Source organism: Planococcus citri, chromosome 3, assembly GCF_950023065.1.
Source record: "Planococcus citri chromosome 3, ihPlaCitr1.1, whole genome shotgun sequence".
NCBI classification, from domain to species: Eukaryota; Metazoa; Arthropoda; class Insecta; order Hemiptera; family Pseudococcidae; genus Planococcus; species Planococcus citri.
Window position 1 is genome coordinate 17,024,830 of NC_088679.1, and position 22,693 is coordinate 17,047,522.

The 22,693-nt window shown below is 37.2% G+C and overlaps 1 protein-coding gene across 4 annotated transcripts in view; it reads right to left on the reverse strand.

Moving 5' to 3' along the window:
• Positions 1-22,693, reverse strand: part of LOC135841121 (uncharacterized) — a 120,623-nt gene that overhangs the window by 53,198 nt on the left and 44,732 nt on the right. Inside the window, exon 3 of one of the 4 annotated variants that reach the window (XM_065357935.1) lies at positions 13,119-15,462. The exons of 2 other annotated variants lie outside the window; for them this stretch is intronic. In XM_065357935.1, coding sequence (XP_065214007.1) covers positions 13,340-15,409 — 2,070 coding nt within the window. In that variant the 5' untranslated portion in view covers positions 15,410-15,462 and the 3' untranslated portion in view covers positions 13,119-13,339. Of the gene's footprint in view, positions 1-13,118; positions 15,463-20,199; positions 22,526-22,693 lie in introns of those variants that run through there. One more of the 4 variants, XM_065357936.1, reaches the window with a different exon arrangement.

The following is a 22,693-nucleotide window of genomic DNA, read 5'->3' on the forward strand; positions in this document are numbered from 1 at the left end:
TTCGTGAGGAAAAACTCGATTAACTTCGCCAATCCAATACCCACCCCGTTCGTAATATTTGCGCATTTTCAACAGTTGAATTTCTTCATCACTGGAGCAGAAGTTTCTCAGATACGTGTCCAGCTCTTCTAGCTCATATTTAGGATCGCGATCGGCTGATGAGCAAATGCTACGGAAAATTTCATCGAAAAATGCATCAATCGGAACAATATCCTTGAAATCAATAATTCGGCTTTCATCATCTGAACACCAGCTTACTAAGGAGTTGTAGCATTTCCCTTCAAAACAAAACCAATAGTCACGCGATGAGCTCATTTGTTGGAAATGTTTTAACATTGTTTGCTTAAAAGTTTTCATCTCATCGGACGAAAAAACTTGTTCGGTTATTTTAACCAATACGTCAAGATTTTCTTCTTCGTCGCTATAACAATGAACGACACGAGCCGAAAAACGGGAAACTAATTGTTTCTTTAGCTCTGGGATGATTGGCAAATAGTTTGTGAAAAATGTGTCGATAAAATTATTCAACTTATTCCAAATTTCGTAATCCAGGATAAATTTTTTCGCTTTGACTAGTTTGGAATCCAGTAACTTCTTGAAGAATTCGTAACTATCATGAGCATTTCGTGAGAAAAACGCCACCGCGTTGATCACATCATCGAAATCCAGACAGTTTAATTTTTTCGCGCAATAACGTGCCATACCGTCCGACTTCATAATCCGATTCTTGAACTGCAACTGATCGGCTTCTGTTGGTAAACATAAGTTAACGAAGTCGATGTCCTGCGCCCAAGCTACGGTAAACTCAGTGATTCTGATCGAGAAAATTATTTGTTTTCTGGTATGTTCGTTCACCAACGGCAAGAATTTCATAACAAATCTGTAAATACTCGGCGACGGAACTTCTTCATAGCTAATGAAAGGACCTAGTACAATATCTGGATTGTTTTCGGCAATGTGCCTCTTAAGACGATCTGAAGCTGTATTCCAAACGTTGGTAAACATTTCAAACTTCTTTTCAGAATACATAGCACCTATAAATACAGGTTGTAGAAATCGTGCAAATTGCTGCTCCGTGATTCGATCTCTAATACGGGTCCAAATTATAAACGCAATTTCTGGCATCTTGCAATAACTGCAAAACTGCGTCATTAACTCGAAAGGAATTCGGTCGACTAGCTGAAGTTGTTGAAAGGAGGACATCGTCGATATCATGATTTTTTGAATTTCTCTCGATTGCGAGTGAGGCATTATTCGAAGAGCAACCGCTAACTGCTCCGCTTCATTCAAAAGATTCCAAAAATGTTCGAAAACATGTGGCAGAGTTGAACTGTGCCAATTACGAAAACCATACTCCATGGCCATAGTGACATTGATCGAAGTATCTCCTTGACGATTCATCACTGGCATTTTAAGCCAAATTTCACGCAAATCGTGTCTACGACGAGAAATCCAATACGCGATTTTCAAATCAGAAATTCCCACCCACTGAAAAAACTCCGGTAGCGAGTTCATGGGAAATCTTTCCAATTCTTCAGCCATAGCATATGCGCACATCAAAATGAATTTCTGCTCCGCGTTCAATTTTCCATGGATTATCAGCTTCGAAGTGCTTCTCTTGCCATCTATATCGCCATTTTGGCCCCAAACGATGAGACTCGGATCAAAATTACGGGGACAATATCTGGATATTTGACCCCTGAAGATCTTGTATTTGAAATCATTTATCCACCGACTTGTTTTGGGATAAATTTTCTTCAAGGATTCTTTCAACATTTCTTCGATACGTTGAGGTGTTTTCAATAATTCTGGCAATTTTTCTGATTCGCTTCCGAAATCTTCACCCAGATTGAAAACTTCTGCGAAAAAGCCCCTCGAGCTCGCTTGTATTTTTCTAGATTTTGCGCAATTGAGGTAATGGTTCCATAATTGCAGAGCTACCGTATGGCTAGCTATATCTTGTAACGTTGACACGGATTCGTGAAAAACGAACAGTTTTTCTGGTGGATTATCAAGGTCCAAATTTCCAACGCCGACTTCCATAGTCACGAAGATTCAGCTTAAATCAGTTCACGAGATGAAATTCGATGGAATATCTGAAATGAAAATTTTTTCAAAAAACCTACTTAGTCATTATCTTGCACTCTTGGTACAGGTAGCAGGTAGTAGGTTAGCATAACATATTATTATTAGCTGTACGTAAGTGAATGTACACAGATTTTGTCAAAGTTGTTCATGTCATGAACTTCGAATGCAATCGCAAATAAATACTTACTCGTAATGAAATGAACCTTCCGCATATGTAGCCCAGTCAAATAGCGGGAAAAAATGGGTGAACCCGGACATAATTGGGATCAAAGGTTTTTTTTTTTGCGAATATTGTCCAGGATGGTGTAGTGAGCAACATACTAAAAGCCCCCGCCCCAACGCCTCGAGCTAATCCCCCCACAGTGGATCAAAGCCCCCCAAAATCCGTTTTTTGTCAAAAAATTACTTTTGAGTAAAATGAGCACTGATTATTTAATCTCTCCTCAAATACCTATCAAATGAGCTATTAACCAACTCCCTAGCCCCAAGGGGGGCGCTACGACCCTTCAAAGTGATGTGATTTCAATAAAGTTTACATTTCATGATTTTGGAACTTGAAACCTGTTCTAATCGATCAAATAAAGTCAAACTTGGGGAATGAGATTATTTTGGGACCTAAAGTCGACCCCTAGGGTGGGGGAGGGTCAAATTCAAAAATTACGGTAAGGTCATTTTTTTGGAGGGCCACAATATGGTCCCAAATGAATGAAAATGGTCCAAAATCATATCATTGGCCAGTACTCCCATTGTGATCAACATATCCAAATTTCGGCTCCCTAGGTCATTCCCACCCCATTTAAGGCGGAATTAAGGTAGGAAACCCCTCATTTTACCCCTATTTTCGGGGTTTTCCTCCTTAAAAGAAGTGGGGATGACCTAGGAAGCTGAAATTTGGATATGTTGATCACAATGGGAGTACTGACCAATGATACATATGATTTTGGACCATTTTCATTCATTTGGGACCATATTATGGCCCTCCAAAAAAATGACCTTACCATAGTTAATTTTTCCATAACGAAACACTGCTGAATTGATTTTTTTTATAAATAATGAAAAACTCATCTAATTGGCATCATCTCTTGGAGAGGTATTTTCGCAATATCTAGGGAGATGAGGGGGAACATATTTTCTACATGAAGTTATACAGAGTGGGAACACTTAGCTTCAACCACCTTTCATCTTATCGTCTCAAGTTGAACAGGGTAAATAACAATAGTAAGAAAATGAGCCTTTTTTTAGTGAAGAATGGTGAAAGGCGAAAGCTCTTATTTAACTGGGCTATTTCATTTTATTTACCGAATTGAAGTTTGAATCACAACCCAATACTTAAAACACAATGGTAATCCTTATTCACATTTGTAAAAAAAAATTGCGATTTTTTTTGCTTCTACTCCCAAAGTTGTTAGTTTCTAACTAAAAATTAAAAGGTTGATTAAAAAACTAAAATAACTCCTAATTCTTATCGAAAAATCAAAATACATACATACATATGTAACACGATTCTTTCAAAAAACTCCCTTGACAAAACAAAAATAAAAAAATCACCTCTGCCCCCCCCCCCAATGCTGACTTTTCACCGCAAGCGCTTCCAGGGTTTAATGAAATGAAATCAAAAATGAAATACCTAAATTTTTCAATGAAAAAAATGGGACTGCGAGGGAGGTTTTTTCCTACAAGAAGAGCAAGCTATTTGGTATGAATTCTGTCAATAAACTGAAAACTTGAAACTTTGCTTCAATTTTTTTCTGATTCATTTGTTTTTTCGATTTTGGTGCTTTGCAACAAAAGAAGACTAACATTGCTGAAAAACTGCGAAAAGTTCTTTCTTGGAAAGAAGATCATTTGGGAGAATTTTTACGCAGAAATTGACACTGTTCGAAAAATCCTATGGTCTAGACAAAAACTTATTGTTCAGTGTTTTCTTTTCTCGTCAAAACTCACAGCTTTATGAAAAAGTACCTACTTTAAAAAAATTGGAAATCTTTCTTCGCAAGTATAAATATGGACCATGCGAGCATACGAATAAATCGCCATCTTTCTTAAGCTATTTCAACATTTCAGATTATGACATTCAAGCAAAGACCGCAGTTTGTAGTTGTACTCAACATTACATTTATTTCAAAATAACACGTGAAAAAACAGAAAGTATGAAAAATAACTAATTACAATGATTAATTTTACTCCATGTGTAAGAATGACTTTGTAAAAAAGAGAAAAAATCAATCCGTACATTGAGTGTAAGTATAATACTTCAAATCTAATAAAAAAAAATCCAAAAAGATACGAAAAAATTATCTATCTAAAAAAAAACACAAACAACATCTCCTCTCCCACCAACTCGTTGAACCGAAATTCGAAAACATCTCAATTAATTCCTTTCAAAAAACCATTTTAAAATCCGGCGTCGAACGTCACCAAGAAAGTTTTGCTCAACTTGACGAACCCAATACCTCTCGCATTCGTAATATTTACGTATTTTTACCAACTCAACTTCTTCATTATTGGTACAAAAGCATCTTAAAAACGTATTCAGTTCATAGAGCAATTCTCCAGGATCATTATCGACTGAAGAGCAAATAGTACGGAAAGTGTTGTCGAAAAATGCATCAATCGGAACAATACTTATGAAGTCAATAATTCGGCTTTCCTCGTCTGAACACCAGGATACAAAGGTATCGAAGCATTTTCCTTTAAAGTCTTGCCAAGATGTTTGAGTCGAAATCATTTCCTGGAAATGTCTCAACAATGTTTGTTTAAAAAGTTTCAACTCCTCGGTCGAAAAAACTCGTTCGCTTATTTGAACCAACGCTTCGACGTTTTTTTTCACGTTCCAATAATGAATAGCACGGACCGAAAAAGAAGAAACTAGCCGCTTCTTTATCCTCGAGATGGTTGATAAATAGTTCGCGAAAACTGAGTCGATAAAATTACTCAATTTATTCCAATTTTCGAAATTCACGATGAATGACAGCGGAGAAAATCTCTCTGACTTGAGTAATTTTTTATAGAATTTGTAAGCGACACGAGCATTTTGTGAATAAAATTCCACCATGGTGATGGCTTCATCGAATTCCCTGTTGCCCAATAATGCACAGCTTACCAATTCTGCGTAATGACCAATCACAAGGGGCGACTCCAATATACGATTTTTAAACTGCAGAAGATCGCTTTCTTTGGGTAAACATAATTTCAGAATTTCGATGTCGGGACGCTGAACCCAGACGAATTTCATATTTAGAGAGAAAATCAGATGTTTTCTAGTATCTTCGTCCACCAATGACAAAAAATCCATGAAAAATCTGTAAATACTCGGTGACGGAAGCTCGTAGAAACGAGAACTCATGAAAGGACGGAATATAATATCCGGATTGATTTCGATAATGTGCCTCTTAAGATGATCCGCAGCTGTATCCCAAATGTTGGTCAACATTACCATACTTTCTTCAGAGTACATAGCACGTTCAAATACGGTTTTCAGAACTTCACCGAATTGCTGCCCTGTGATCGTATGTTTTACCCGGGTCCAAATTGTATACGCGTATTCCAGCATATTATGGTGGCTGCAAAAATACATCAATAATTTGATAGCAATTCGGTCGACAAGCTGACGTTGTTGAAGGGAAGTCATCGACAAGAGCACCATTTTTAAAATTTCGAACGACTGACCAGGCAGGATTCTGACAGCCAAGGACATTTGTTCGTCTTCGTTCAAACAATTCCAAAAATACTCGAAAGCGTACGGCAAAGATCGCTTGGCGAACTCCACGGCCATGGTGACATTGATCGAAGCATCTTCCGGACGAATCACATCTGGCATTCTAAGCCATACCTCGCGCAAGTCGTGTCTACGGTATGAAATCCAATACGCGACTATGAAATCAGAAATCCCACGTAAGCAAAATACCTCCGGGAGCGAGTCCATAGGAAACCTTTCCAATTCTTGATTCATGCCATATGCGCACATCAAAATAAATTTCTGCTCCGCATTCAACTTTCCTTCGGTTAACATCTTCCAAGCACTTTTTTTGTGATCAATTTTATAATCTTGGTGCCAAACGACGTGATTCAGATCGAAATTGCGAGGGCAGTATTTAGATTTTCCACTCATGAAGATTCTGTATTCGAAATTCACTATCCATCGACTCATTTCCGAATAAATATTCGTTACGGATTTTTTCAACATTTTTTCGATACTTTCAGGTGTTTTCAATAATTCCGCCAATTTTTTCGATTTACTTTCGTCACGTTCATCCAGATCAAAAACCGTATCGCATAACTGCAGAGCAACCGTATGGCTGGCTATATGTTGTAATGTTGATACAGATTCGTAGAAAACGAACAGTCTTTCATCATCGAGGTCCAAATCTGCGTCGACGACTTCCATCGCCTCGAACATCTTAGATCAGTTCACGGGGTGAAATTCGGTGGAATATCTGAAATGAGAATTTCCGCAAAAAATCCACTTTTAGTCATTATTGCACTCGTCGTATCAGGTAGGTAAAGTATAAAGTAGGTTATTGCTGTAGGTAATATGTACACGAGGTGATCAAAATTTCAAGACCAACATGAAACAAAAAATAATAAACATGGGGATTGCAAAAAAATGCCGGATGATTTTGACCAAATTCGGCTAAGAACTTTGTTTGAGTTCAAACTAATTCAGAAAAAATTTTAGATCCGCAATTGTTCATGAAGGGGAAATCGGAGCTTTTGAGGAGGGGAAGTTTTATGATAAAATAGTGGTTTTTCGCTGTAGACTCTACCCAACCTGTTTTGAAACAGATGGTCCACTTCTAACAGATAGTATTTGAAATTCTGCGTCGACGTGACAATTTAAAAATCTCAAGAAATTTGGTGAGTTTTTGCCTACAAACTCAATTTTTTGGAATTTGCAGTAATGACCCGCGCCAGATTTTACTCCCTCTGATGATATTATTGATTAATTTCTTTGATATTAGGCACTTAATATTATACGATCTACTCAATTTTCACGTAATTGTGCTCAAATTCTGAGATTATCTGCCAATTTCTGGTCATTTTCATTACTTTTATGTCATTCCAATAAGTTCACAACATTGTTTTACATAAATTTTGCCATTTGTTAAATTTTTATCACTATCAGTTTTTCGATAATTTATTTACAGTTGTTCGGCACATATTAGCCCAGGTAATTTTTTATTTAAAACCACATTCAGGTTAATTTTTCGTAATTTTCCCCACATAGTTTGATTTTTCATATTTCAAAATATTTAATTATCATTTATTATTATTATTATTATTTATTTATTGAATTTCAGTTTTTTTTCAACCACTTTCACGGCATTTTAACAAATTTCGAACACATTTTCGCAAAATTTTTTCAGATGCTAAATTTTAAGCAATTTACCCTTATGCCAATTTTCAATAACTGGGAAATCAGTTTAACAAATTTTATTACACTTTTTTCTGCAATTTTGATCATTTCAAGACGCGATTGTCATTTTCTAAGTTCAGTAGTCCAGTAACTTTAGCATTGAATAGTGAATCTCAAGGTGGCAAGCTGACTTTTGGTATACTGGTCCATTTTGATGTCCTGAAAACGAATCCGAGGAGTCCCCAACTGTCCGAGGTGAGCTTTCCCCCAAATTGTGGATCTTAGCCCCCCAAAATAGGTTTTTGGCCAATATATCGAAAAATATCGACTCTAGCGCAAAAATGATTGAAGAATGTTGTTCTACGTTAAATTTCCGATCTATTGATATATCAACTGTCTTTCTCCTTCCCAAGGGGGGTGGAACTACAACCATTCAAAAAAGGGGGGTTTCCTGAAAAATACATAAAAGATACAGGCGCCTGAGGGGGGTGAAATGGTCCCTGAAAGCGTTCCAGTTGATATCAGCATGGAAAGTGGGTCCCATCGAGAAACTTCCACGTGAAAAATTTCAGATCGGCACCACCTCCCCTTTTTGGGGAACCCCCCTTTTCTGTAATTTCAATACCAATTTTCTCAGCCCCATTTCAACCGATTTTGAAAATTTTTCAGTATGTTATGTATATTTATAGTAGGTATCCCCACAAAAATTTTCAACCCCCTCCCCTCATACTTACTCCTCCAAATAGCGTTTTTCAACTTATTTCAAATAATATAAATTGAGGGGGGCTATGTGCTGTGGAGAGGGCTAGATGAGTGTAGCAAAAAATCTGACGTCATATTCGTGCTCAGCGGTATCGAATCATAAGAAAACGACACCCTACTCATTAATACTTATTTATTTTCCCCAAAATTTCCATTTTACCCCAACCCTCACCAAGGCACATTTTCACACCATTTTGAAGGGTAAATATGAGGGGAGAGGGCTGAAAATTTTTGTGGGGATACCTACTATGAATATACATAACATACTGAAAAATTTTCAAAATCGGTTGAAATGGGGCTGAGAAAATTGGTATTGAAATTACAGAAAAGGGGGTGCGGTGACCATAGCCATGGCCATCGCATTCTTACCTCGTCGTCGTCGTCCTCGTATCCTGCTGCTGTCGCTCACACTCCTGCTCGCATTCCTTTCGTCGTCATCTCGTCCTCCTTCGCTAATGCTGTCGTCGTCGCCGTTGACGCACTTGCACATTCTCGTACATCTCGTCCACGAACTGCAGCAACCAACACGACGATGCTCACGCCGCTGCCAATGTCGCTGCTTCTGCTCGCTCTCTCGAACCAGTTTCCCGTTATTCTCATCGTCCTTTCTCCTGCCTTTACGCGCCTCGCCTTTCCCCGCTTCTTGTCGTCGTCCACACGCTCGTTCTCTTCTCGCATCGATCCTCGCCTTAACCGACGACACATAGTTTAGTTCTTCTATGTATACGGCTACGTGCACACGCCAACAAATATATCGTTGTAACTCTAGCTTCGCCTCGACTATCTTTTCGCGCTCGCGACGATCTACGAATGCCCGTGACGCGCTCGGGCATATCTACGTTTGCGGAACCGTACAACCCCGCAACTGGTGACCCCGACGTTGAAAATTCGATCGCGCAACCGAATTCAGACAATATTAACGAACCCGCGAGTGCCGAAAATTCCGCGAAATCTAACGCAAATTCGAACATAGTCAACGAAAACCAACTCGAAAAACACGCGAATACGAACGAAAATCGCGCCGAACCACTCGAAAATCACGCGAACTTATCCGAAAAATCGCCCGTGACAGACGAAAATCGCGCCAAACAGCTCGAAAAATCGCTCTCTCCGCCTGAAAAATCGCTCGTTTCAACTTCAGCATCAGCAGCCATGGGAAACCCAACGCCGCCGCCAGCTATCTCGATTTCGCCTTCACCGTTCTCCAAGAAGGATCCGGCGAGTTGGTTCAGACAACTTGAGGCGATTTTCCAGATCAATTCAATCGAAGACGAATCGCTTAAATTCGTCTATGTCCAGGCTCAACTCGATCCGTTAATCACAGCTGAGGTAAACGATTTTTTTCCACCCAGTACCGACTACGAACTCGATTAATCAGTGAATTCTCCGACTCCACAAAACCGAACCAACTTCCCATCCGGCGACCATGTTTCTCAAACTACTCCGGCAGCAGATCCAATTCGTCTTGGCTCAAAAAACTCGTCAAAACAGCAGATCGAATGACGAACCACTTCAGCGACTCCATTCTGACCAACTCAGCGACACCTGTTTCTACCAGTGCGATCCAGACCAGATACAACGCAGCTCAACTTACTCACCGAACAAATCGCCAAGCTGACCAGTATCGTAAGCGATAAATACTTGACATCCGACCTTGTTCTCGTAATCTATTTGTCCGTGAAACCCTTCAGGCACATGATGGAAGGTCGCCAATTTCGGTGCTCACCGACCATCAGCCCCTGATTCACGCCTTTGCTCAGAATACCCATCTCCTTGACAATTTCGACATGTTTCTCTCTATCTCGTGTATTTCTCCGGCTCACCTGCAAAACCTTCTTCGCTCGAACTATTTTTATTATTCATACCTACTCAAACTATTTTGTATTTTGTATTTTGTCAAACTATTTTGTATTCTGTCGAACTATTTTGTGTTTTGTCGAACTATTTTTAAACGTCTATTGTTAACATTCATTTTCGTATCTTCGAACCTATTTTTATCGATACCTATTGTTAGACTTATTTTTAACTTTCTCCCTAAGTCCTTTCTAAAGGGGGGGTACTGCGGTGACCATAGCCATGGCCATCGCATTCTTACCTCGTCGTCGTCGTCCTCGTATCCTGCTGCTGTCGCTCACACTCCTGCTCGCATTCCTTTCGTCGTCATCTCGTCCTCCTTCGCTAATGCTGTCGTCGTCGCCGTTGACGCACTTGCACATTCTCGTACATCTCGTCCACGAACTGCAGCAACCAACACGACGATGCTCACGCCGCTGCCAATGTCGCTGCTTCTGCTCGCTCTCTCGAACCAGTTTCCCGTTATTCTCATCGTCCTTTCTCCTGCCTTTACGCGCCTCGCCTTTCCCCGCTTCTTGTCGTCGTCCACACGCTCGTTCTCTTCTCGCATCGATCCTCGCCTTAACCGACGACACATAGTTTAGTTCTTCTATGTATACGGCTACGTGCACACGCCAACAAATATATCGTTGTAACTCTAGCTTCGCCTCGACTATCTTTTCGCGCTCGCGACGATCTACGAATGCCCGTGACGCGCTCGGGCATATCTACGTTTGCGGAACCGTACAACCCCGCAGGGGGGTTCCCCAAAAAGGGGAGGTGGTGCCGATCTGAAATTTTTCACGCGAAGGTTTCTCGATGGGACCCACCTTCCATACTGATATCAACTCGAACGATTTCGGGGACCATTTCACTCCCCTCAGGCGCCTATATCCTTTATGTATTTTTCAGGAAACCCCCCTTTTTAAATGGCTATAGTTCCACCCCCCTTGAACGTACAAGGAAAGTTGATACATCATTAGATCGGAAATTTAACGTAGAACAACATTCTTCAATCATTTTTGCGCTAGAGTCGATATTTTTCGATATATTGGCCAAAAACCTATTTTGGGGGGCTAAACTCCACAATTTGGGGGAAAGCTCACCCGGCACAGTAGGGGACTCCTCAGATTCGTTTTCAGGACATCAAAATGGACCAGTATACCAAAAATCAGCTTGCCACCTAGAGATTCACTATAGCCCCTATTTTTTTGCTAAAGTTACTGGACTACAGGGTGTCTAACAAAATTTCAAAATGAAAAAAAAGGACTTCAAAAGGACTTTTAGTAGGACTTTCAGCTGGTCATTTTTCGATCACTTATGGAATTTTTTGATGAGAGGAAGGGGGGGGGGGGTCAAAATTTTTTTCCAAGGTGAGAGGTTCAAAATTTTCATTCAAGTGTATATTATTTTTCTTCAAAATTTTGAAATTCGAATAATGATTTTTTTTGAAAAATTGAAATCGCTCGGGGCAAAGCTCTCGAAAATCAGCATTTCGAGAGGTACAAAATCAAAGTTTGTATGCGTGATGAATTATTTATGTTTTGCTTCAAAACTTTAAAATTTGAATTGTGATTTTTTTGAAAATTTAAAACCGGAAAAAGAAAAGCCAACGAGCCCAAGCGAAGCGAGGGCAAAAGCTTTGGAAATTCAGTATTTTGAGAGGTATGAAAACGATGTTTTTTTGTGTAATAAGTTACCTATATTTTGCTACAAAATCTTAAAATTTAAATGATTCAACACCCCAATTCAAAAAAAAAAAAAGAAAAGAAAAAATTCAAACTTGAAAAAGAAAAGCAAACAAACCCAAGTGAAGCAAGGCTAAAAGTTTTCAAAATTTCATGTTTTGCTGAGAAGTAAAAAAAATCTGTAAGGAAGGAGGAGTTTATTTTTCTGTTTCAAACTTTGAACATTGCTTGAATTTGAACAGGCCCGAGCGAAGCGAGGGCAGAAGCCCACAAAGATGTGTGATTCAAGTTCTAAAAAAGTCGACAAATGAGCCCTTTTCTACAAGTTCAAAATTCCGGAAAAAGGGGAAAAAATTGAAATTTGAAAAAGTCATTTAAAAAAAAAAGGACTTTTGGATAAAATTGTTGAAAAAAAGGACACTAAAAGGACAAAAAGGTGTCATAGGCAAAAAAAAGGACTTTTGTAGGATAAATAGGATAAATAGGAGTGTTAGACACCCTGGTTGTAACAACATTTCAAGAAGTTTATCATTATTTCCTGCAATTTTTTTTTCAAATATTGAGCATTGGTGCAATATTTTGCTCAATTTTTGTAATGTTCAATAAATTTTCAGTTTACTTTATAACATTTTAATGAATTTTGATGCAATTTAAATAATTAAAAGCTCAACATTAATTTTTTTCCCCACCATTTCAAGCTTCATTAAATGAAATTACAACTATCAGCATCACTATGTAAAACCAACGCATTTGAAGATTTTGAAAAAATATTGTATTCGGGGAAAATATTGAAATAAAAATACTTTTGATTTCTTAAAAGGTTGCAATGACCTTTACTTGCAGGCGACATTTTCCAAATCATCAGTGACAGTGACCTATTCGTCTTTGTTCAATTTCAAGACGACGAAAAAAATATTGAAAAATTAAACTTTCTTTAAAAAGTTGGAGAAATGTGGAAGGTTTGTCCTAAAAATTCCTTCAAGAAATGGAAAAGTTCAGAAAAATTGTGGTCGACTTTCTTCCAAGTACCTAATTACTTATTCCATCTTTTGATTTTTTCGTTTTAAACGGCTTTGTATAGGAGGAGGCTAATATTGCTTGGGGGATAGTGGGAAATTTTTCCTTGAAAAGGAGAAATTTTAAAAAATCTAAAAAAATTGTCTTTACAAGAGTACAAAAATAAGGACCAAAGCGAACAATATGCATAGTAGGTAGCTATCTTTTTTTCAACTATTTTAACATTTTGCCCTTAAATTTAATATATTTGGTGACATCTGGTTTTAAAACATGTAACACGAGTTGAATAGTAGGAATAGAATGGGCTCAAACATTTCTGGTTATGAAATTCGAGAAAGAAATGTACCACGTACAGAATAATAAAACATTTATTGAAAACGAAACGTACTTGTAAAAAAAAACTGTATGAAAAAAGAACCAAATAAATCAACTAATTTGCAATTCCACGTACAAATAATTATGTAATAAGAAAAAAAGTATTATGTACTTCTTAAATGAGGTACCTTCACCTTCACCGTGATACATGGTTCGAAAAAGATTTATAAAAAAAAAATCACTTAAAGTAACACCAACTACGAGTACATCTTCTCAGCTCCTACCAACCCCATGAAAAATCCAACTCCTTCTCACTACTACAAAACCAATCGAAAATCGCAAGTTGAATTTCGCGACGAAAAGTTCGATTAACTTCGCCAATCCAATACCCATCTCGTTCGTAATATTTACGTATTTTCAACAGTTTAATTTCTTCATCACTGGAGCAGAAGTTGCGCAGATACCTGTCCAGCGTTTTCATCTCAAATTCAGGATTTCTATCGACTGTAGAGCAAATGGTACGTAAAATTTCATCGAAAAATGCATCAATCGGCACAACATCCCTGAAATCAATAATTCGGCTTTCATCATCTGAACACCAGGTTACCAAGGCGTTGTAGCATTTTCCTTCAAACTGAAACCAATACACAATCGATGAGACCTTTTTTTGGAAATGTTCCAACATTGTTAGCTTAAAAGTTTTCATCTCTTCGGACGAAAAAACTTGTTCGGTTATTTTAACCAATGCGTTGAAATTTTCTTCTTCGTCGTTGTAACAATGAACGGCACGAGCCGAAAAACGGGAAACTATTTGTTTCTTTAGCTCTGGAATGATTGACACGTAGTTATTAAAAACTGTGTCGATGAAATTACAAAATTTATTCCAGTTCTCGTAATCTAGGATGAATATCAACGCATTAAGCTCATCTGCCTCCAGTAACTTCTTGAAAAATTCGCCAATGTCATGAGTATTTCGTGAGAAAAACGCCACAGTGTTGATCACATCATCGAATTCCAGACGGTATAATGCTCTTGCGCAATAACGTGTCATAGTGACCGACTCCATAATCCGATTCTTAAACCGCCACTGATCGGCTTCTTCTGGTAAACATAAGTTCAAGAAGTCGATGTCCTGCACCCGAGCAATGTTAATCTTATTGATCGAGAAAATCATTTGTTTTCTGGTATGTTCTTTCATCAACGACAAGAATTTCATAACAAATCTGTAAATACTCGGCGACGGAACTTGATAGTATGCCATGAAAGGGCTGAGTATAATATCTGGATTGCTATCGGCAATGTGTCTCTTAAGACGATCTGAAGCTGTATTCCAAACGTTGGTCAATAATACAAAACTTTTTTCAAAATACACCGCACGATCAAATATCATTTTTAGAAATCGTACAAATTGCTGCTCCGTGATTCGATCTTTAATGCGGGTCCAAATTATAAACGCATTTTCTGGCATATCGCAACGACCGCAAAACTGCGCCATTAGCTCGAGAGGAATTTGGTCGACTAGCTGACGTTGTTGAAAAGGAGACATCGTCGATAGTATGATTTTTTGAATTTTTCTAGATTGCGAGCCAGGCAGGATTCTAAGAGCAACCGCCAACTGCTCCGCTTCACTCAAACGATTCCAAAAATGTTCGAAAACATGCGGCAAAATTGAACTGCCCCTATTACGACGATAGCCATACTCCATGGCCATAGTGACATTGAGCGAATGTTCAGCACGAATCACACCTGGCATTTTAAGCCAAACGTCGCGCAAATTGTGTCTATGATAAGAAATCCAATACGCGATTTTCAAATCAGAAATCCCCAGCCACTGAAAAAACTCCGGAATCGAGTTCATGGGAAATATTTCCAATTCTTGATTTATACCATACGCGCACATCAAAATGAATTTCTGCTCCGCGTTCAATTTTCCATAAATTATCATCTTCGAAGCGCTTCTCTTGCCATCTATATTGCCATTTTGGCCCCAAACGATGAGACTCTGATCTAAATTACCGGGACAATATCTGGATATTTGACCCGTGAAGATCTTGCATTCGAAATCACTTATCCACCGACTTGTTTCGAGACCAATTTTTCCCAAGGATTTTTTCAACATTTCTTCGATACGTTGAGGTGTTTTCAATAATTCTGCCAATTTTTCTGATTCTAAAAAGTCGTACGTTCTCTCTGGTATTTTTCCGCATTTTGCACGACTGAGGCGATGGTGCCATAGTTGCAGTGCTACCTTATGACTGGCTATATATTGTAACGTTGATACAGATTCGTGGAAAACGAACAGTTTTTCCGATGAATTATCGAGGTCCAAATCCGCAGCGTCTACTTCCATCGTCACGAAGATTCAGTTTAAATCAGTTTACTAGATGAAATTCGATGGGTTATCTGAAATGAGAATTTTCACAAAAAAATCTACTTAGTCATTATCTTGCACTCTTGGTTTAGATACTAGGTTAACATAACATATAGCTGTTAGTGAATGTGCACAGATTTTCAAAGATGCTCATGTCATCCAGTTCGATACTATCGAATAAATACTATAATCAAATGAACCTTCCGCATCATTATGCCAAGAACGTTTATTGAACACGACAAATTTTCTTGCAAAACGCACCTCGGGAGGTATGGGCGAAAACTTTTTTTTCCCGGAGGACTCTTTTTCTCTTCCGAGGGAAGCTTAAAAATCATCAGCCAGACATACCTATACATCGAGTAGGTGACGTCTCTTCAAAATTTAACTACAAGATAATTCAGTATTCAAGCCTGGACATTAATTTCTCTACACTCTATTCAAACTTCATTAAACAAAAGTACAACACCAGTGTCACCTCACCATAATACCAGAACACTCGTAATTTAAAAAAAAAATTATGTTGATCGCTCGAAATATTACTACTATGCATGCAAAATTTCCTTCTGATAGTACATACAATTAAAATGCCAAAAAATCAACAATTTTTCCGATTTCAACAGAAAAAGATGCGTTGTCTCCAAACAAATGTTGACTTTTCACAACAAGCGCCTTCAGAGTTGAAAAAAAATGAAATTTATCTAAATTTTTCAATAAAAAAAATGAGGCAGCGAGTGAGGTTTTTTCCTATAAGAAGAGCTAGCTATTTTGAAGAATTTTGCCAATAAACTGAAAATTCGAAACTTTGCTTCAATTTTTTTCTGGTTCATATTTTATTTTTTCGATTTTAGTGCTTTACAACAAAAGAAGACTATATAGTCCGGCATATGACAGTAGGAGTAATTGCACCCCCCCCCCCCCGCCGCCAATCCACCGGAACAACTTTTTTCTTAAAGGGGACATCCTAAGAAACATTTTAAAGCAAACTTGCCAAAAAAACTAGACAGCTAAGCAAAGCTTAGCTGCAAAGTGTGCGTAGCTAGCTGCCTTTTCTACAGCTCTAACCGCTATTACTCGTACATATCTAAGTAGTGCATGCCTCTAATTTTTCAGAATTCTCATTATCTTCATATATATTACATACAATAATTCATATCATTTTCAAGTTCACATTATCTACAACTTATAGAACTTTTAATCAATTTTTGGAATTCTCAGTGTCTCTAAATGACAAATTTTCATATTTTGTTTAGAATTTCCATTGTCTTCAAATTGATAAAATTTCAAACCAATTTTCAGAATTTGCCTTTGATTCTAAAATTATTAAATCATATACTTAAAATATGTTAAGAATTCGCATTGCCTCTAAATTGCACAAAAAAAATATGGATAATTTTTACAAAAAATGTTGACTAAATATTTAGCACAATAACCGGATCCCATTCAAAAATACATAATATAAGTATGATAACATTTGTTTTGAAAATCAGTAATTTCTAACTGTTCAGTTACAATAATAATTTTTACTGTAATCTTATAGTAAAAATCATCATTTTAATAAATTTTGCTATAACATTAGTAAAAATGATTTTGTTTTAATAATTTTTACTAAAGCATGATAATAAAAATTACATAAACCAAATTGTGTAAAAATTATTCATTTTAAAGTAATTTTTATATGTATCATAAAAAGTAAAAATCACTCAGTCATCTTAAGATAATTTTTACTATACTTACGGCATTATAGGTAGTAAAAAGTATTTGAATAAATGGAATGAAAATTCATTTAGCAAATGAAATCATCATATTTCATAACTTGATTTTTATAAATTGAAATGAGGGGGTTACATGGTTCAAAATTCATTTTTTTTGCACCAACATCATTGTACTTACTCCAAAGCATTTACCTATCCAATATTTCCAACGAAAAATCCGTCACCTATACCTACCTACCTGATGGGGATTCGAACCTGGGACCCTACAATTCCTATTCCTACCTACATGCCCTAACCATTCGACTATGAGTTCACATGGAGGGTTTGGGCATTAAAAGAATATATTTGTTGGGTAAACGCCCCACCAAACCACTCCCACTTGGAATATACAGCTAACAGATGAGGGGTGTAACAGGGTACAATGAGACAGCTGATTTGAAAAGCGGAGTTGAAATAGACTGGGGGTATAGCAGGGTACAATGAGCGGCAGGTGTTTTGCAAGTCCCCTTTCTCCTTTTTTAGGAATTTATGCATTAAAATAATGAACTAAAATTGCAATTACTCAGCAATTACCCATCCGAATTGAATGAAAAATAATCTATTCCCTCCGCCTTAATGATTCTCAAATGGTGTCCAATAGGTACAAAAAACAGTTGGATAGTTTAAGAGAACATTCATGTATAATGAAATTTCATTTCTCAAAGCGAAACCAATAGTGTGCTACGCACACTAAAAAGTTGGCTTTACTTACAAAATGGCGGTCATTTTGATTGACAGGTTGGCCAAAATCGCAGATTTTGCGTTTTAACATAGGACTTGCACGAACTTATTCAAACTTTACAAAGGTAGATCGAAAGATCATGCAAAAATTTATCACCTGTCAAAATTTCAAGTGCTAAAGTTCGTTTTTCGATTTTTGGTGAATTTTTGAAAATCGAATTTAGGCCAAAAACGAGGGAAAAAATCAAAATTTTACCAAATTGACCAAGAAAGCTGAAATTTGGGATATACCCTATTTTCGACATGCCAAATCGATTGGAAACGGTTTCAATCCGTTTTGAGCAGTTCTGGAGCCTCCAGCAGATTTTTGAATCTCGAAATTCCCACAAAATTCCATCAAATTGGAGTTGTAAAGCTAAAATTTATTCTAAAAACTAATTTCAATACGCTACGAAGTACTGCAGGTGAATTTCAAGTCGTTTTGGATCCTCCAGCGACTTTTTGAAAATTCCTGAAGCCTCCAGAAGATTTTTGAAACTTTGAATTTTCACAAAATTTCATCAAAATTGAGATAGAAAGCTGAAATTTACTCTATACTCCAATTTTAACACCCTCTGAAAACGACTTCTGGTAAATGTCAAGTCATTTTAGAGCCTCCAATGATTTTTTTGAAAATTACTGTTGCCTCCAGTAAAAATTTCATCAAACTGAGATGGAGAGTCAAAATTAATTTTGCAAACTAATTTCAGTACGCTACGAAGTTGACTGCTGATGGGTTCTAGTCATTTTAGGGCCTCCGGCGACTTTTTTTGAAAATAACTGGAGGCTCCAGCAGATTTTTGAATCTTTAAATTTTCACAAAATTTCATCAAATGGAGATGAAAAGCTGAAATTTACTCTACACTCCAATTTTAACACCCTCTGAAGACGACTTTAGGTGGGTTCCAGTCATTTTAGGGCCTCCAGAGACTTTTTTGAAAATTACTGGAGCCTCCAGTAGATTTTTGAAACTTGAAATTTCCCCAACATAAATTTATCAAATAGAGTTGGCAGGCTGAAGTTTACTTCGCAGACTACATGGTGGTTTCAAAATATGGTTTTGAAGCTTCCAGCTACTTTTATAGGAAATTTCAATTTTCCAAAAAAACGTCATACAACCTTTAAAAAGTTGCTGGAGGCTCCAAAACGACTTGAAATCTACCAGTCTGTCAACCTCGTAGCGTATTGAAATTAGTTTGCAGAATAAGTTTTGACTCTCCATCTTAGTTTGATGAAATTTTGGGGAAATTTCAAGTTTCAAAAATCTGCTGGAGGCTTCAGGAATTTTCAAAAAGTCGCTGGGGGATCCAAAACGACTTGAAATTCACCTGCAGTACTTCGTAGCGTATTGAAATTAGTTTTTAGAATAAATTTTAGCTTTACAACTCCAATTTGATGGAATTTTGTGGGAATTTCGAGATTCAAAAATCTGCCGGAGGCTCCAGAACTGCTCAAAACGGTTTGAAACCGTTTCCAATCGATTTGGCATGTCGAAAATAGGGTATATCCCAAATTTCAGCTTTCTTGGTCAATTTGGTAAAATTTTGATTTTTTCCCTCATTTTTGGCCTAAATTCGATTTTCAAAAATTCACCAAAAATCGAAAAACGCACTTTAGCACTTGAAATTTTGACAGGTGATAAATTTTTGCATGATCTTTCGATCTACCTTTGTAAAGTTTGAAAAAGTTCGTGCAAGTCCTATGTTAAAACGGAAAAATCTGCGATTTTGGCTGACCTGTCAATCAAAATGGCCGCCATTTTGTAAGTAAGGCCAACTTTTTTTTTTGGCAAGTTTGCTTTAAAATTTTCCTTAGGATGTCCCCTTTAAGAAAAAAGTTGTCCCGGAGGATCGGGGGGGGGGGTGCAATTACTCCTATTGTCATATGCCGGACTAATAACATTGCAGGAAAACTGAAAAGTTTTTTCTTGGAAAAAAGATCATTTGGGAGAATTTTTACGCAGAAATTGACAATTTTTGAAAAATCATTACCCAAAAAATGTGGATATTTATTCTGACGCATGAATTACACTTCTGATTTTTTTTTCTCGTAAAAACTTACAGCTTTATGAAAAAGTACCTATTTTAAAAAAATTGAATAAATTTCTTCGCAAGTATAAATACGGTCCATGCGAGCATACGAATAGATTCGATCTTTCTGAAGCTATGTATTTCAATATTTTGAACCGAATAATTATTTTCATTAGATTTGGTGACATCTTCAAGTCATAACACAGTTGAACAGCAAAAGAATGCGCAAAAAACATTTCAGATTATAAAATTCAAGGAAAGATTTCAGTTTGCTACATTTATTTCAAAATAACACGTGAAAAAACAATAAGTAAAAGAACTAATTACAATGACTAATTTTACTTCATGTGTAAGAATGATTATGTAAAAAAAAAACAATCGATACATTGAGTGTAAGTACTTCAAATCCGATAAAAAATTCTAAAAAAATACGAAAAAATTAATAAAAAAAAAAAACACAAAGTACATCTTCTTCTCTCCTATCAACTCCTCGAACCGAAATTCAAAAACTTCTCAATTAATAACAATTTTCAAAAAACCAGTTTACAATCCGGCGTCGAACGTCACCAACAAAATTTTGCTCAACTTTGCGAATCCAATACTGATCGCTTTCGTAATATTTACGTATTTTTACCAACTCAACTTCTTCATTATTGGTACAAAAATATCTTAAAAAGTCATTCAGTTCATAGAGCAATTTTCCAGGATTATTATCAACTGAAGAGCAAATAGTACGGAAAGTGTTGTCGAAAAATGCATCAATAGGAACAATACTCTTGAATTCAATAATTCGGCTTTCCTCGTCCAAACACCAGGATACAAAGGTATTGAAGCATTTTCCTTCAAAGTCTCGCCAAGATGTTCGCGACGAAATCATTTCCTGGAAATGTTTCAACAGTGTTTGTTTAAAAGGTTTCAGCTCGTCGGTCGGAAAAACTTGTTCGCTTATTTGAACTAATGCGCCAACGTATTTTTCTTCGTTCCAATAATGAACAGCACGTACTGAAAAAGAAGAAAGTAGCCGCTTCTTTAGCCTCGAAACGGTTGATAAATCGTAGTTCGTGAAAACTGCGTCGATAAAATCACTCAATTTATTCCATTTTTCGTAATCCAGGATGAACGATAGCGGAGAAAATCTCTCTGACTTGAGTAATTTTTTATAGAATTTATAGGCGACACGAGCATTTTGGGAATAAAATTCCACCATGGTGATTGCTTCATCGAATTCTGTGTTGTCCAATAACGCGCTGCTTACCCATTCCGCGTAATGATCTACCACAATGGGCGACTCCAATATACGATTTTTAAACTGCAAAAGATCGCTTTCTTTGGGTAAACATAATTTCAGAATTTCGACGTCGGGCCGCCGATCCAACAGGAATTCCACGTTTAGAGAAAAAATCAGATTTTTTCTATTGTCTTCGTTCACCAATGGCAAAAATTTCATGAAAAATCTGTACATACTCGGTGACGGAACCTCGTAGAAACGATGAGAAGTCATGAAAGGACTGAATATAATACCCGGATTGATTTCGATAATGTGCTTCTTAAGATGATCCGAAGCTGTATCCCAAACGTTGGTCAACATTACCATGCTTTCTTCAGAATACATAGCATCTCTAACTACGGTTTTTAGAAATTCACCAAATTGCAGCTCTGTGATTGTATGTTGTATGCGGGTCCAAATTATAAACGCGTACTTCAGCATACGGCAGCTGCAAAAATACATCAATAATTTGATAGCAATTCGGTCAATCAGCTGACATTGTTGAAACGGAGACATCGTCGATAGTACGATTTTTAGAATTTCGAACCACTGATGAGGCAGGATTCTGACAGCCACGGACATTTGTTCGTCTTCATTCAAACAATTCCAAAAATACTCGAAAGCGTAAGGCAAAGATCGCTTGGCATACTCCACGGCCATGGTGACATTGATCGAAGCATCTTCGGGACGTATCACATCTGGCATTCTAAGCCATACCTCGCGCAAGTCGTTTCTATGGTATGAAATCCAATACGCGACTATAAACTCAGAAATCCCTCGTAAGCAAAATAACATCGGGAGCGAGTCCATAGGAAACCTTTCCAATTCTTGATTCATGCCATACGCGCACATCAAAATGAATTTCTGCTCCGCATCCAATGTTCCTTCGGTTATCATCTTCGAAGCACTTTTTTTGTAATCAATTTTATAATCTTGGTGCCAAACGACGTGATTCAGCTGGAAATTTTTCAGGCGATATCTATATATTCTACTCGTACATGTGAAGATGTCGTATTCGAAATGGTGTATCCATCGACCTATTTGCGAATGAATATTCTTCAAGGAGCTTTTCAATATTTCTTCGATACTTTTGGGTGTTTTCAATAATTCCACCAATTTTTTTGATTCACTTTCGTAACTTTGATCCAGATTTAAAACCGTATCGCATAACTGCAGAACCACCGTATGGCTGGCTATATGTTGTAATGTTGACACGGATTCGTGGAAAACGAACAGTCTTTCATTATCGAGGTCCAAATCTACATTGACGACTTCCATTGCCTCGAACATCTTAGATCAGTTCACGGGGTGAAATTCGGTGGAATATCTGAAATGAAAATTTTCGCAAAAAATCCACTTTTAGTCATTATAATGCACTCGTATCAGGTAGGTAAAGTATACGGTAGATTATTGGTGTACTGTAAGTAATGTACACGAGTGCAAGATGAAACAAAAAAATAATAACAAGCGGGGATTGCGAAAAAAAACTGTCGGA